The sequence below is a fragment of the Motacilla alba genome, chromosome 3, assembly GCF_015832195.1.
Source record: "Motacilla alba alba isolate MOTALB_02 chromosome 3, Motacilla_alba_V1.0_pri, whole genome shotgun sequence".
In the NCBI taxonomy this organism is placed as follows: Eukaryota; Metazoa; Chordata; class Aves; order Passeriformes; family Motacillidae; genus Motacilla; species Motacilla alba.
Genome location: NC_052018.1, coordinates 105,752,051 through 105,768,828, shown reverse-complemented (window position 1 = coordinate 105,768,828; position 16,778 = coordinate 105,752,051). Strand labels below are relative to the sequence as shown.

The 16,778-nt window shown below is 50.7% G+C and overlaps 1 protein-coding gene across 1 annotated transcript in view; it reads right to left on the bottom strand.

Annotated features, from left to right (window-relative positions):
- The window catches only part of ITPKB (inositol-trisphosphate 3-kinase B), a 67,150-nt gene that overhangs the window by 14,429 nt on the left and 35,943 nt on the right, over positions 1–16,778 (bottom strand). The window contains exons 3-4 of the mRNA XM_038131325.1: positions 1,004–1,103; positions 199–412 (exon numbers count right to left, since the gene is read on the bottom strand). Of these exons, the coding sequence (XP_037987253.1) occupies positions 199–412; positions 1,004–1,103 (314 nt within the window). The remainder of the gene's footprint in view (positions 1–198; positions 413–1,003; positions 1,104–16,778) is intronic.

Here is a 16,778-nt window from a genome sequence, read left to right as displayed (position 1 = left end):
AGAGAAGGAAGAAGCCTGGTGTATCTTTTCCACACCCAGCTTTCCCCATGGCTCTGTCATGGTACTGGCTGAGCTTTACCTGAAGACAGGTGAGCTTGGTATTCTTAATTGTGTGTTTCAGGTAGTTTTACCTAGGAGATGCATTTACTTTTGAGCATCCCATCTTAAAACTCACAAAACCTCCTCAGTGCCACTCACCTGACCCCCATTTTGCAGTCCATAACACAGGGGGAGTCAAACTCAGCCAGCAGATCTTCCATCTGGTTGTATCTCTCCCCATCCTTGACCACGTCTCCGTGGTAGGCAGGGACATAGGGCTTCAGGACATCGTTCATGAGGCGGTCGAGGCACCGCTGCTCCGATTCACAGTGCTTCTTCAGGATCCTGCCATTGGCTGCCGCCTTGAAACTACCTGAAGGTGACAAGGGACAATGTGGCACTTGCTTCAGATGGCAGGAGGATAGGAAGAGCAGCCCAACACCTTGGAAGCACCTCCATTTACACCTTCACTCAAGGAGTCCCTACAGGCAGGGACTGAAAAGCTCAGGTTGCCAGAGGTTTATGACCAGCACTGTCACACCCCAAGAAGGCAGAGACCCATCCTGCAGCACCCAACACATTTGCTTCACATCCTCTGTGCCCTTCCCTGCAGGTTCACATCTTTGTGTCTACGCTCACGTGTGGGGCACCTTTGCGCTGGGCAGCATCACCTGCTTTGCAGTGGGTCAGGAGGTGGGGCTGGCTCTCACCCAAAGCACCCAGCTTTCTGCTGCCTGAGGAAAAAGCAGCAATAATTCCTGCTGGCCCTGGGAGACTGAAAGCCCAGAGCACCTTCACACTACCCTCATTAGCATTTAGGTAAGTCACTCTCCTGGGCTAGAGACTGGGAGCTGCAAGCTGTGACACTCATGCAGCAGCCTGAAGCAATTGAGGCCAACAAAGCTCATTAAGCTGGGATAATGAAGGGCCCTGCCACCGCTCTGTCCCTCCCCATGCTCTGTACCTGCGTGTCCCGCTAGCTGGATCCAAGGGTACTTCTTCTTGAAAGACATCACAAACGGGGACCAGTGCACCATATTCTTGATCTTCCTCCATGACTTGCTCTAAGGGGAAAAAAAATCATGAAGATGAATGCAATGTTTTAAGCTTTTACTGTCTGTAAAGTCACTTCAGGCAGCACGCAGCTGTTCTGGACAGGGAAAGAGGCACCACAGCCAGCGCAGGATGGAAGCAAACAGAAAATCTGCTCTTTTCCCATTGTGCTGTGCCAAGCCACTGGGCCTCAACTCTACATTCAAAAATCACGAGTAACTTCATTAAAGTGGATGGCGTTACAGCGTTGTTCCAGTCGGCTGCTGCTGCTGCAGAGCGCCCTGCCATCCGCACTGCCTCGCACTGCCTCGTCCTGCCTTGTCCCTGCTCCCTGCATCCCTCTGCGGGAGCAGCAGGGACATTCACCCATCCCTGGGCACGGCAGGGACATTAACCCATCCCTGGGCACCACATTAGATCGCAGCAGATGGAGCGGGAAGGCAATTCAGAACTGCCATCCAGCCACAAAGCCGAGCTGCAGGTCCTGAGGGGAACAAGAGCACAGGCACACAGAGGCTCCCTGCCTGGCTTTTGTTCCCCCTGAAAGGCAGCTGCTGTGTCCATTAAGTGGCAACCCACGTGTGCTGATCCTCCCGCTCTGGCCCATCTGTACCTACAGTTCAGAGAACAATTCCCTCCTGACACGTTGTGTTTCTCACCAGATTGCTCAAAACTATTTACATGACTCTAACCAAGGCTGCACTGGACGTACGAAAGCCTCCCTCAACGGCTCCTTCCTGCGAGTTTTTCCCTGGATTGTTCTAGGGAACACACCACCAGTAAAAAGCAGGGGATGACCTCTTATCTTGGCCCCAGAAGGTGACGGCACAAACAAATTATGTGAACGATATACAACGGCAACAATGGAAAAATGCCTTCTTGCGGGAGCTGGGACAAACAGTGTAGTCCTTGGCTGCTCCAAGCTTCTGGGTTCAGCTGGAAGCCAGCAGATAAATTATCCTCATTTGCTCCTCTGTGAAGGCATGGGAGGGAGCCTTCCAGAAAGCCCAAGTAATCTCTTCCTCGTGTTTGGAGAACTGGCCCCTGTTCCAGTAATGCTTCACAGACAGGCAGGGAAGAGCCAGCAGCCCCAACTTGCAGTTTGGATGCTTGCTGGGGGTGAACTCACAGCACAGGAATCCGTGCTGGGAACTGCTGACATGTTTAAATGGCAAGCAGCAAGAAGCCAGACAAAGATATTAGTGTCTAAAGCATGGAAATTACACCGGGTGATCCCTGCGCCGTGCACCAGCCCGCTGGGGAGCTGGGAGATGCAGGGGCTGCCTGAGCGGTGGGCAGTACAGGAGTGGGAAAGGGGAAGAATCAAGGTCTTTCCCTACCTCGCAGCCTGGGAGGAGCAGGGCAGCCCTTCCCTGGAAGGCTGCCCGCGGCCGGGAGCGTCCCGGCGCAGCCTGGCACTGGTACAGCCCTGCAGGAGTTTGGCAGGAGCTGCCCAAGTGCTGGGTGACACCGGGCATCCCCTTCTCCCGGGCTCCTCCGTGCCGAGGGCTTGCTTGCTTTGGCAGGGGGGTCGGGCAGTTCCCTACCTGACATGAGGATGAATGTTTTTATTTCCACACAGAGTGCCAGAACTTGTGTGTTTTAGCTGTTCTTTGTTCTCCTTCTGGCAGAGAGCGAAGGGGAAGCGGGGGGGTGTCCCCTCCTTTTGTTTTTAAAATAGTAACATCAAGTCCTGGCTGATGTCATGAAAAAAGGGGGAAGAAAAAGTCTCAGGGGGAGTTTGGGCTCTAAACCAGTGTGACCTACCTCCTCTAAAAGAAGGAGTCCTCCCCTCACTTGCAGCACAGCATCGTAAGCCACTCGGTCCCAAGAAACATGCCAAGGCAACGTGCCTTCCTAAGCCAAGATTTTGGTTCATGGTGGTTAGAGCTTTATACTTAAAACCTTGAGGCACTTCAAGGTGCAGGCAGAGTGGAGGCAAACAGACCCTAAAGCAGGGCAAGCCACTCTGGCTTCCCCCTGCCAGGGCTTTCCCAGGAGTGATGCTCTCCATTCCAGCATTGCTCCCAGGACAGGGCAATGACCCTGAGTCCCCTGGAGACACAAAACACAACAAAAACAACCCTTCTGCTGATCTGAACGGGTCAGAGAGCCAGTCACTCAGCACAGCCACCCGAGGAACAGGTAGCACACCCTCACCCCCTTTATGCCAGAGGGAAATGTTTTCATCCAGGCCTCACCCGGTTTCAGGCACACCTTTAGTCAGGTATTTCCAACCCAAGTTTTAAGGACATGTGTAACGACTTCTTTTATGGCAAAGCTTGAGGCAGCTTCATCCATTTCAAGCCACTCCCAGCCTGCTGGAAATCAACTGCAAGGTCAGTTGTCACTGCTGCAGGCGTGACCCACAGTTCTGATTCACAGCGCCCCTTTCTCCCTGCTTCTCACAGGGGTAACCACTGGACACTAATAGGGGAGAAGAGGGTCTGCTGTCTCTCTGATTCCTTCAGGAGCCACTGGATTTCTGTTTAACACCTGAGCCCCCTCCCAGTGTAATAAGGAAAAGTTTGCTTCATCAAAAGAATGTTGCTGTGTTGTGTCAGTGCTCAAAAGGCTGAATTTTGCAAGGTACAGCTCCCCTACTAAACCAGCAGCTGCATGACTTCATCTGATCTCTGGGACAGGCTGCAGAGGGGATCACAGAGGAGCAACACTGGCCAATGCCCCCAGGGATCCTGCCACTCCCTTTGCCTGAAGATAGTGAAATTCTCCCTAGGTAGAGTGTTGCTCCAAAAAGTCAGGCTTTGTACTTTCCCTTGAGCCCCAAGAGAGGTGGGAGGTGGCTTTTAACCATCTGCAGGGTCCTTCACCCTGGCAAGAGGTCTCTGTTTATTCAGACACTGATGTGCATTCAGAGATCTCAAAGCCCATGGTTTGGGATCCCGGCCATGCCAACCCTCATGTCAGGCTCTGCAGCCAGCCACAGAAAAGCAGAGCCACGATGGTTCACACCACTCCAGTCTCACTCCACAACCACATGCAGGAAACAGCCCCTCCACTGCCTCCTGCCCTGCCTGGTGCTATTAATAGACAAAGGGAGCATTAAGGCTATTTACAGTAAAGAAATCTTCTTTAACACTGTCAGCCTGTTGGGAACCATAAGGTCGTCGCCTCCGGGCTCTCTAGTAGTCTGTAACTTTTGGTTTACATTTCAAGGAGTTATTTGCTCACACATCCAGGAGCACAGGCACAGCTGTAGGTGCATGGAGGTGTTACCTGTGGTGACTCCCTGAACTCACACCAAAGGATTTTTCACCATACTGGAAGAAATAGCTCTGCAGGTGGCATTACCAAGCGATGCAGGTGAAGGGCAGATCCACGCTCTTCTCATTTGCCTGCAAGGAGGTGAACCCGCAGGTGGTCATTTCAAAAGGTGAGCACACTTCCAAGCCTTTTGCATGATCAAAGCCAGCACCTGCTGTGGCACCCTGGTTCCCAGCTCTCCCCCAAAGCCAGCCCTTTGCCTCCCAGAAAACTCAGGAAGCTGTGTGGACCGACTGCGCTCTTGCACAGGCAGCAAGAGCGTGGAGCCTGTATGAGCAGGGAATATGCACGAGGTGTCTGATGCAATTCGACACTTTTTATTTAAAACCTGGTTCAGCATCAGCAAATGCCAACTGATTAGCTGTTAAGTAAATTATTTAGTGACTCTGGAAATATATTTAGCAAGGAATGGCACTGTTTTCCCTAATAGTCTGCCACATGGAAAAGAGGCTCAGCAACTGCAGAACCAACTCCAGAAAAGAACTTCTCAGGGTTTCTGCAGCACTCTGCTTCTGCCTCTGCCCTCTTACAGCTTTTGCTTACTGCACAGAGCAGTATCCCAAGCCAGGAGTGGGATACAGGCCAGAGGAGTTAATCCCTCCCAGTGAGCACCCACAATTGGTCAGGGGGAGAGGAGTGCTGACAAAACAATTTTATCTGCTGTATGTTTAACTTTACTTATCTGAAGCTTAAAGCAAACTCTAGGCTTTCCCCATCTGTCAATAGAGCTTCGTATGGAAAGAACAACACAGGAGAATGTAGTGCCAGCGCAGAAGGTCAGAGGATAGATTGGGTTTAATTAGATTAAACAAAAAGTGACTGATGAGCTCAGTGCTCACTGTACATCTTCTCTATTGCATATTTATTCCTTTAATGTCTGCTCAAAGGAGACGTGCCTTTCTCGGACTGCCTGCTGCCTCCCTTTCCCAGCATGGACACTGGTGGAATTTGACTGGTGTTATTCCCCATGCATGGAGCCAGCAGGGTGCTCTTCCCTTTCCATGCATTCAGCCAGAGAGATAGGCAGTAACTGATTTAATTTGCTGAAATTATGCTTTCCTATGGTTTTATGGGACTAAATGTTCCTGGAAATAGTAGGAGCTGGACCTGTATTTTAGGGCTTTTTATTAACTAGAGCATGCATGGTTAGAGGCAAGATTACACAGCTGGGCCAGGGGATGGAAAAGAGTGGGAGCAGCATTAAATTAATGATTTTCCCAATTGTGAAAAGAACTTCAGCTCTTTTCTCCCAGGAAAATCATGAAATATCCTAGGATCAGAAGAGGTGGAGGAAAACTATGAGAAGACAGTAGTGTCACCAATGCCCACTGCTTCCCCAGGCTTCACTGGAGTTGCTGCAGCCCAGGGACCTGTACAAATGACACCCTGGCTTTCCCTTCCCTTTGGAGAAAGCTCTGCTCCTGGGGGCTTCACTTCCAGCTCTTCTAGGAAGTGACATGAAGCTGTGCTGCTGCAGGCTCCAAGGTGTTTCATCCACAAGTAGGAAGGTCAGGTAGCCAGAGCCTTTCTGGCTTAAAAAACCAAGGCAGCAAGGGCTGAGAAGGGCAAACTTTGCTTCACAGAGCCCTCCTCTTTAATATCTAAATGAGTGGGGGGAACTTTTGCCTGCAGAGTTCCCTCCGTGCCAGCCCGCTCCACAGCCATGCACATCCAGCCAAGGAAAAAGAGGCCATTTAGTTTTCCATGTTTAAAAGAATGAATGTGTTTTCTTTTGCTCTTTAAAAAGTAGTTAAGGTTTCCCTAGTGATGATTGTTTCCCTTGACTGGGAAAAACCTTGTCACTGCAGCCTCGGCGGGGAGGCCAGCTTTGTTCATTGTGCTGGATGCTGGGCACGCAGGGCAGAGCTGGCAGGTACCACGGAATGCCTCCTCCTGCTGGGCCCTGCCTTGGGGGGGACCAAAATGCAGGATACCCAGTGAAAAACCTGTGATATGATGGTGCAGGGCTGGGGTTATGTTCTGCTTGGCTTTGCCATTTCTCAGCCCCTGCCTGCCTCTGTCCTGGCAACAACAGAAAGAGCCCAGTGACAGCTTCAGCACGCACCAGGCTGTGACCACTGACCCTGATGCCAGCAGCAAGTGACAGCCCGTCTCCTGATTCGTCTTCCTCCTACACAAACTCCTCTCATCCTTGCCAATGCTTCTGTATTGCACAGCAGCTAACTAGCCTTGTTTTGGCCAGAGGAGCAGCTGGCAATGGAGGAGGGGGCTTTGGATCAGCGGGCATTTCTTCATTTAGTCACAGAAGACATAATACAAAAGCTTCAGCAGTTCCCCAAAACCTGGCAGAAGCAATGCCAGTTCCACATCCCACAGATACCACTGAGCAAAGATAAAGTGAGGCCCAACATCAGGCTTCACTGAAGTTAATACAAGGAAATACAGTGTGATGACTGAGAGGCATTTCTGGTTGCCTAGAAATTCTAGTGCAAAGCCCCAAGCCTCATTAGATAAATTATTTTGATGACTGTGGTAGTGATGCTCCTGTTGGGATGCATCCTGTTGGGATGTAGATGAGTCTCCATCTCATTTAGAGTGAGAAAAAATCCTAACGTGCACTCTTTTACTTCAAACACTTTCTTTTTCAGAATTGTCTTGTTTTAGCCAGGAAGGATTTTGCCTTTCACAGGAGAAGAGACCCCTCCCCTCTGGTTTTGTGAGGAATGCCCTTTTCTCCAGTGGGATCAGGGAGTTGTCCCATCAAGACCAAAGATCTGGGGTAGAGGGTCAGAGAGAGATAAAGCTACTGTTTCTCTGCTGTCTGCAGAGATCAGCATGTGTGATAGAGGAGCCTCAGTTAAAAAATGCGTGAAAGCCAGGAACATCTGCTCAGATCATGGAAAAAATATTCCAGTGTATTGGAAAAAACCAGGAGCTTGTTGCAGGCTCCCTCTTCCTGCTTGTGATGAAGGCAAGGAGAATTAGAAAGAGCAGAGGCAGATGAGTGAGCAGCAGTCCTTCAGCTTGACCTCCCTGATGACAATGGAAGGAAACAGAGCGGCTGGGAGCCGGGAGCACAGCAGTCCCCCATGGCCTGGAACGACATTTGGAGCCTCCTCACCCACAAAGTGTCAGCAGAGTGGAGCAGCAGAGCAGGAGCCACGTCAACACCACACTCAGGGGAAATGGCTGCAGAGAGGACAGTGCTGTTAGACCTCTCTGGCCAGTTTGGCAAAGAAGGAAAGAAGACAGAAAAAGCCTAAGTGAGAGTGAAGGCAAAGTCTGCACAGGAGCTCAGAGTAGCTGAGCCTCAGAGCTACTGTTGTCTCCATGAGGCATTTCTTCTGGTGGAGAGCCTCTACTGAAGCAAAGCTGAACGCCTCCTAATGCAGATCTAATGCACAACTGACCCTCCCATAAAGCCAGTGGAATTATTAATTGCCAGCATCAGATACGTTCAGCCTACTTTCCTGAGTGGGAACTGATCCAGATCTCTGCAAATGTATTTGTTACTCATTATGTACACACCAGTAAGATTTGTTAAGCAATTTTCAGCTTGGAAAAGGTGAGTGATTCAGAAACAGCTAATCACTTTTGGTGGACTGCTACTTAAGCTGTACAGTGCTTTCTCCCCAGAAAGCAGCTAGTCTTTAGAAGTCAGCAGACTATAAAAATCCTTGCTGGTAGCCAAAAGTGGGCCTTGGTGAACTGATTTGTGAGAAGAGCCCCGGAGCAGTGCAGCTTCTTGGTGCAACACACTGGTGCACAGAGCTGCAGGCAGCCAGATCAGGCGTCCAGCTGAGAAACGGGATGTGCTGCCCAGAGATCTGACCCTGTATCCCTCTATCAGGGAACTTGTCATCAGCTTTGATGGAAACTGCTCTGTTTCCATCTGGAGACTTGTGTTTGATCCCTTTCCCAGTTCCAGGGTATTCACCACCATCTTTCTGGTTCCAAACATCGTTTCAGCTCATCAGCTCCTGCAGCAGGACAGCACATGCTGGGGACAGGGGCTCCTGTGCCTGTGCTGGCTCCAGCACTTCTCACACTCATGCTGCTGGCAGGGAAGGATCCCTGCAGCCTTCCCAACCCTGCCACTGTGAATCCTGAACTGCTTCTAGTTCCCACATGCTGAGACCAGGAGCTGTGCCCTTCTTGACAGCAAACAACTGCATTGGTCTCTGGTTACTTGATTCAAAGTCCAGCTCAGCTCCCTACAGGCCAGAGCTGCAGCTTAGGACACAGAAGAGACTCAGACCTGAAAGTCACAACAGAATGTCCCAGAGGGCAGTGGTTTGGTAAGGCACAGCCTTCCTGCAAGAAACAACCTGAATACAAAAGCTGTGCTTGTACATGCCAGGGATCTGGGATGGGAGCTATAGGTTTGCCATATCCTCCCAAGGGATGAGCCAAACCCTGGAGTCCTTTGGGAAAGAGCACAGGGCATGTTGGGAACACAGGTAGTCAGACCAGCAGGAGATCGTTAAAGTGCCAGCTATTTCCAATCTGGCTGATTTAGACTGGTAGAGTAATCATAGGACAGAGGCTGCCAAACACTCTCTTCTACAATTTGAAGTAAGTTTTTAGAGCTTTAAACCAGGATGACACATTTACAGCCTGCCTGGAGGCACTTGGGTCAGACACACCAAACACAGCAGTAACCTCAATGACTGGAACAAAGCAATACTTTATTCTTAATACCTGTTTTTTGGAGACTGATTTCTTTCTGTCAGCTTCAGGAGGTGATCCAGAAATCTTGGTGCTGGACTAGTCTGCTCTCTGACAAGAGCCATGACATGAGCTGAAATGCCCAGAGCTCATGTCCCCAGAGAAGGGGAGTGGACAGGGATCTCCTCCCCGCACAAGGCTCAGAGCAGGCACACGCTATGGTGTGATGATATCACATCACTCATCCCTTCATTCTGGCTTTACCTAGCAGGGTGGACACGGGCCAGACAGCGCTGCCACTGACCTCCAGTGCTGCTGTAGCCATGTGAAGTATTTCCTCTGGCATAGCACAGAGGGCATTGATAGGGATGCTGTACATGCAACACCCTGGGAGCATAATGCCCATAAGCAGTGATGATAAACAAGCAAGGTTAGCCAAGTCATGCCATGTCAATGAAGCAATCTGCAGGAGAAGCTGGATGAGAAAGGCCTGGCTTGTAGACTTGAGTTTTGCTGTTGCTGAAACCCCCAGACCTTAACACTGGTTTTGGACACAGAAAACTTTTCCGTTGCTGTTCCCTTGCTCTGTCCACTCACAGAGTTAGATCCCTGCTCTTCTGCTGCTTGACCATAACTGCACTTCACTTTGTGGAGTGTGTGCATGAGAAATGCATCTCTCCCATGAACACTTCCAAGGGAAATGCTCACATACTTTTAGAGTGCCTTCTGTGAAGTGGGAAGGCAGAGCTGGAAGGGAAGAAAGGGCCAAGTTCTGGCTGTGGAAATTTGTTTAGAATAGAAAATTTTTAAAATTAGTCATTAGTGCTGAACATGCTCACATTTAGTGGGTATAGGAAGTGTAAAAAGGTGATTTAGAAGAGCAGTTATAAGTTTCACAAACATGACTAAACTCTAAAGCTAAATGTTCAACAGGCGTGACCTTTTAATTCCCCTTTAAATCAGTTTAGCACTTTCATTTGTGTTTGGAGTCCCTCATGTTTGGATAGCACTTTGGTGATTTAAAGTACTATTTAGGAGTTTTATTGTCTCTCCTGCTTTGGAGCTGGGACCACAAATCCTCTGCTAAGTGGCTGGAGGAGTTTCTGCTTGCACAGGAGCTGCTGGGAGCACCAGCCTGCCTCGGCCACGGCTCCTCAGCACTCCCAACACATCACCATGGCATGGCCCCTTCTCTTAGGCAGCTTCTAAATGTAATCAGCAGCCAGCAGAAGCTCCTCCAGGAATGGGAGTGCAGTTTGGGCCTGCTTGGTCTCAGATCCTTACAGAAGGATCACAGTAGAAACACAATGGCTTTGGGAATCACCTTTGCCCAGAGAGAGGCATTGCAAGCAGCCAGGAAGCCACAGGCACACGGCACACAGCACCTTCCTCACAGCTGCTGACCTGCTGTGTATGCACCACACAGTGCCCAAAGCATCTGCCCACGAGACTTGGCACAGCATCTCAGAGGGTTTGGTCTCTAAAGAGCACTAAGAGCTATTAAAAAAGTGGCCTAAACCTGAAGGCAGAGAGAGATTTGTTACAGGCACTTAGCACCCACAGAGCAGTCTCCCCGTGTGCTGCAGGTTCAGCTCAGCTTTTCAGCTCTGCATTACTCCTGAACCAGGGCTTGTGGGCGTACATGAGACTTCTCTCCCTCAGAATGAGAGAGACACAAGCTCATTCTCCATGGTCTGCTTCCAAACCCACCTCGTGGGTGCCCTGAGACTTTTTCCTCCTCCACCAGCTTTCCAGCCACACTGCCCCGAATGGATATGGGAAGCACAAACCATGCACTTTAGAAGCAGCTGCTTGTGGGAACTCCTTCCTCACTGGACGCATCAACCACAGGCTGGGCTGGAGCCAGAGGCTCCCACGAGCATGGCAAGACCAAGCTAATTACAGGGCTTCAAACATGGACCATCTCACATGCTCAGCTGCTCATTCCCAATTCTCCACACAGCAGAGTCAGGCTGAGAACAGGGAATCTATCCACATTTACTTCAGCTAGATTACCCCATTCCCTATCCATACAGATCCAGACCCAGCTGCTCATGCTCTGCCTGGCAGGGAGCTCTCACTGCCATACCCAGGAGCAGGCTCACCTAGCCTGGCAGGGACAGAGGGTGGCACCAGCTCGGCAGAGCCGGGGCACTGGCTGTGAGCAGCCAGTATGCAATGTGGGACCCTGCGGAGACCAGGATGGAGGGAGGAATTCATATTACCAGCACACCTCAGCTGCCCCCCAGCCCACTGCCGCAGAAGGGCTGGCAGCCAGCAGACCTCACACAGAACCACCAGTAATTTTATCCTCAGCTTCATTTTCAGAGTCAGAGCCCCACGCGCACCCCTTCACAATTTTAGTTATGAGTCATGGAAAAATGTCAGCTGTAGCTACACGGCTCGACTCCTGCAGGGCCAGGTACATACCTCTGCTCCCAAAGCCACCGTCCTGCCACGCCTGGCTGCTGGGAGGGCATCCGAGGAGCCTGCTGGGCAGCGCTGTGGGAGGGGAAGGCCAGCACAGCGCTGGGGGAAGAAGCTGTCACAGCAGCAGGCAAGGAGGTTTCATCCTCCACCACTTCTTCCACGCTGCCTCTGACGCTTGTGTGCAGAGCTGGCGAGCCCTGCTGCACCCCGGCACACCCCTGAGCCCTTAGGGAAAGGAATGGGATCCTCAGACACACAGAGGGTTACCCAACCCTACATCCTGGTGCGGCACGCAGCGTTGGATTTTCCAACCCAACCGTGCACTGACACGCAGGGGTGGGGCGGGGGAAGAAAAGGAGGATTTCAGCTGTTAACTTCTAAGAAATTGAGGAAAAGCTTATCACTCCTGTGCAACTGGCCTCAGTCTCCTGAGAGCTGGTGGTACATGCCATGCTGCAGAGGTGCCAGCCGGGGGAACACCGAGGTTTGGTGTTTTGGTGTTGTGTTTTGGTGGAAAGAGGAGTGCAGGGGCCAGCAAAGAAATGTGCTGCTTTGGTGCACGTTCACAGCCTCACACAGGGTGCTGGGGAGGAAAAGGTTTCTCTAAGTCAAAAGGGAAATGCTCATCTGAAACAGGAAAATGGAACTTTCTTTTGAGCATTGATAGCAGAAAATCACCTCTGCAGTGGCTGTGTGTTGAGTCCCTGGGTGTGCAGCAGGGAGAGGATGCTTGGGGAAAAACACCCCAAGTCAGCTCACGCAGGACCCCAGGAAAGCCCTGGGGGCTGCTGCTGGCACGGGCACGATTGGGACATGCTGAGGTTTTGGGGGGAAACACTGCTCGGTCAGGGTAATAGCAGAGCTGGCAAGTGCCCTGCGTGGGAGTCCCGGATGTGGGAAGAGAGGGTCTGGGTTCTACAGCAATGCTGACAACATGCTGACCACAAACAGCATCACCCAAGGATCACCCAGGCAATTCAGGTTCAAGACAGATCCAGAGATCTGTTCGCTCTTTTGGAAAAAAAAAAAAAAAAAAAAGTGAAATTGTTTCTAAACTAAACATTTCTCTTGAAAGAGGCTATTTTAAGGTGGGTGGAATGCCACAGTGTGGCATCCTTTAAAGAGGTAGAGATCATGGGTCTCATATTAAAACTCAGATAGTTTTTCTTGGAACAGCTTGTTATGGTTGAAGAGAATTCTCGTGAATTTTCTGGTCCAAAAAAGGAGACAAAGATGAAGGGTAGTTATTCCTAGCCCTAAAATAGTGAGGGCACTTGCAATACAATGAGCAGAGGCAATACAATGAACACATTATAAACATGGGTGTAGCACAGGCAGAGTTTAGCTCATTGTGTCCTAGAGTTTCTAAATATATTTTGGCTTGAGGGAAGAGCAAGGGAGAAGAGAAATGAATATAGGGAAGACGCCCAGTCTTCTGAACGACTGGGTTTTCCATCAAGGCACAAGCCCACGATCTCTGAGGCTGCATCTGTGGGTAGCAGCCGGCTGCTGAACTCCTCCCGCTGCAGGCAACTATGTTTAGCTTCTCTTAGAAGGTGAAGGAGGAAGAAGAAGAGGAGGAAAAAAAACTTAGTCATCTTCTCCCCTCAGACATTTTGCTGTTCATTTACTTCAGCAGCACATGAACCACTCAGTCACTCTGTCTCCGATAGGCTTTTTCTATTTTTATTTTTCCAGATCAAAATAAAAAGAGGAAAAGGACGTTCCTTCCCAAATAAACAGCTAGTGGAGGAGGCTGGGGGTGTGAGCAGTGAGTGACCAGGACTTCACCCCACAGCTCAGTGACTGCTGCAGACACCCAGGCGAGTGTCTGCAGTGTGCAGGAGGAGAGAGGGCAGGAGCTGCCACTTCCTCTGGCTCAGCGACAGCTCCATGAGCTTCTCCAGCAAGCCAAGGTACCAAGCATCCTCTGGAGCTGAGAACTGCTTCGTGCCCCTACAGGCAGTTGGCACCTGCCCTCACAGCAGAATCAGTGTTCTGACACACCACTCATGCTCCAGATGTTTTCCAGCAGCAAGGACTATCTTGCAACCTAAGCCACACATCCAGCTTGGATGTCCTCCATTCACCAACTCAGAAATACAGTGTCAGAGCAGCACTTCCTCTGGGGTTGATTTTAGTAAGCCAGCCACCACAGCTCCTGCATTACAGTCCTTAAGGATAGAAACTTTTGTCAAAACTGGCTTTGTCCAACAGTGTTGTAGAACACCGGAAAACTGCTGCCCCTCCTGCCTCCTCTCATCCTCAGGAGAGCCCTTGACACTGTCCCTTCCCCCAGTGAGCCTTCTGACTGTGAAATGCAGGCACCGACACCAAGGTGCACACTGGTGATGAGATGCAGCCTCAGAAGGGAGAGCTTGAACAGCAGCAAGGAACAAAGTGTCTCTGAATGCAAGCGCAATCTAGAGCTGGGCATTTGGTTTCTCTCCTATGCACAGTATCCTAAAGGGTCCGAGGACAGGGAGGCAACCTCCAAAACTCCCATCATGTCTCCCCCATCAGAAGCAAACCCACTGGCATGGCAGTGACCCACTGCACTTTACAACTGACTCAGGATGGGGTTTTTGGAGGGCTCAGAAGGCACCCAGATGGCTCACAGCTTCCTGTTGCTTCAGCTTTACAATAAAGCAACATAAATAGATCTTCATTCTTTGTTGACATTTGATGCTGTACAGCAAAACAGGCATTGTTAACCTAAAAATAGGAAACGCTGTGGCAGCTTTGAAGAAATTCAGCGTTTTTCCTGTACTGATGCAAACCCGGTGGCCGAGTGCCAGATGCCTCTGTCCTGCTTTGAAGCACGATGAAATTCTTCGCGGCACTCATAAATCACCGCTTTGTTAGCACCCGGCGAGCTCCAGTGACACCAGCAAACCCTGGTATTTCCTCCTTCTCCCTCGTAAGGGAGGGGGGGATGCTGAATGCTGCATTTCATCCCCGGTGGAGATGGACAGCCCCGCGCGCCTATTGCCGAGCAGAGCGCAGGCGGAGGTTGCCACGGCAGCCGCTGACGCACAGCCGGGCCCCACTTCTACATTTTTCCATTACACGGTGCTGAAGCTTGCAGAGCAGGAGGTAGCTTTCCTGAGTGAGCCACTGAGAGATCAGCGAGGTGGCAGGGCTCTGCAGGACCTGTCGTGTGCTACTTTCAGCACGTTTAAAAGAAGGAGCGCGCGGTGCGGCCAAAAGCTGCCCTGTTCGGAATAAATGAGTGCACGCTTTCAGAGCTGGCTCGAAAAAAGGGCACACCTACCACTACACCTCTCAAGAGTGTGGGTATAGGAAAGTCAAGGTTCCAAGCAGAGCGAGGTGTGGGTGGAGAACCAAAAATTCCTGGTGGCTTTGCCTGCGGAGCACAGGGGTGACTCCTGGGGGAGGATGGGTTGACACAGTCCTCACTGCGTGTTACACAGGTACCCGGGCGTGCGGGGACCACGGCAATGTGGCTGTACCAGCAGAGGCACTGCTGCCAGTCCCTTCACAGGGATGCCCATTTCACTGCCGTGCCATCATCCCCAGAGTGATTAAAGGGGGCTGAGCCAGCCCTGCTCACTCTTGGGAAGGGCCTCTGCCTTGCAGCACGGATGGGGAGCAGCAGCACAGCCTAACCAGCCACAAGAGCAGCTCCTGCCATACACATGGTCTCTCTCAGCTCCATGCTTTGGTGGCTCTCAGGGTCAGGTCTCCCTAAATATTCCTCTTAGTTCATGGACCGATTTTAACCCTCGTCTCCCCCAGCTGGGTACCAACAACCACAGGGATGGTGCTTTAATCAGCAGCTCGGGGCAGCAGCCTGCCCAGCTTCTGCACAAAGCCAGAGCTATGTAGCATCTCTGGTCACAGCTTATCTACCTCCCACGCAGCTGGAAGCTGCAGGCCAGGCTTGTGAGGTATGAAATGCCACCAAACACAACAACTTATGTAGTTTTTAACCACCTCCGAGCCCCAGAGATAGGCAACTGGTGAACATCAAGCCATTTTTGGGCATACCTATTTCAAGTACAGGTCAAACATTTTGGGGGATGGAGTATGCTTGCTGGAAGTTCAGCTAACTGTTACGGTGTAATTTCATCATGACAATTCAGGATCAACATTTTAGGGTCACTGTTTCCTCTTTGGTTCAGTCATTTTCCTGTGTTCCCAAATATGTTTGTCCTTCCCTGGTGTGGGCAGAAGTAGCAGTCTCTGCATTCCTTGCAGGGATCTCCTGCCCTGCAGGGTTAATTCCCCCAACAACTCTGGGGCACTGTGCAAGTACTGGGAGGCTGCAGCTGCCTCACAAATCCACCTCTCTCAGCAGTGTGCTGGCTCGCAGTGTGGCAATCCCACTTGTGGAGTCAGGGACAAGCAGAAATGTGTAAAACCAAAGTATTAGTTCAGTGGTACTGAGTCATGGCATGGGAAACGTCCCCTGTCTGAAGGAAAAAAAAAAAAAAAAAAAGGAAAAAAACAAACCCTGTGTGTTTCCAAGCTCTTGAATTGCTCCTGTTGTTGATTAGGGATAGAAGGAAGCTACAGACAAGCAGTCTCACCTACAGGGTGATCACTAGAAGTTCCCCATATTTCCCTTGTAGATTTTCTGTATGAAAATCAAGTCCAGCTCTCTCGAGAGAAGCACTGAGACCTTCACAGTCTCGGAACAAAGGGTACCATGATCAACTCCAAATCAGAAGTTACCTTTTGGAGCTTGTTGCTTTTTGGTGACTTTGCTGAGCTCCACTGCTTGGCTCCACTGTTTGGAGCCACTCTTTGGCCTGTGGAGAACAAAACCTTATTTTTTACTGCTAAGTCACACCTCTTCAACAGCCTGCAGCTGCCAGGGCCTCTCAGGGATGTAACTGGCCCTACAGGACCCCTGGCCTTACATGGAATGAGGAGGAGAGATTTGCAGAAAATGAGCTGTACTGCTTTGCAAATGTACTATCCCTGGCACATGGCAATCTACTAATAAAAGCAGTATTTGCATTTTTTGCATAAAACCAATTTGGATTCACTGTTCCTTCACCTGCGCAGCACCAAGACTCTCTACATGAAAAACAAGTCAGGAAGCTACTGATGAGAAAGTGGCATTTGTGATGCTACCACTTCAGGAACTACTGAAAATGTTTCATGTGCTCCCTTCTCAGAGCAGACAAAGTGTTTCAAACCCAAGAAACACCACAAGACATTTGAGTCCCAGTGACAGCCTCGTCCCTGGGGGAGGCTCACACCTCCTCACCAGCGTACACTGGTACTGCGTGCCTAGGATGGCATAGCTACCTAGGGACATGTCCCAGGACACCACCAGGGAGAAGGATCCATTTCTCCTGAGCTGGCATCTG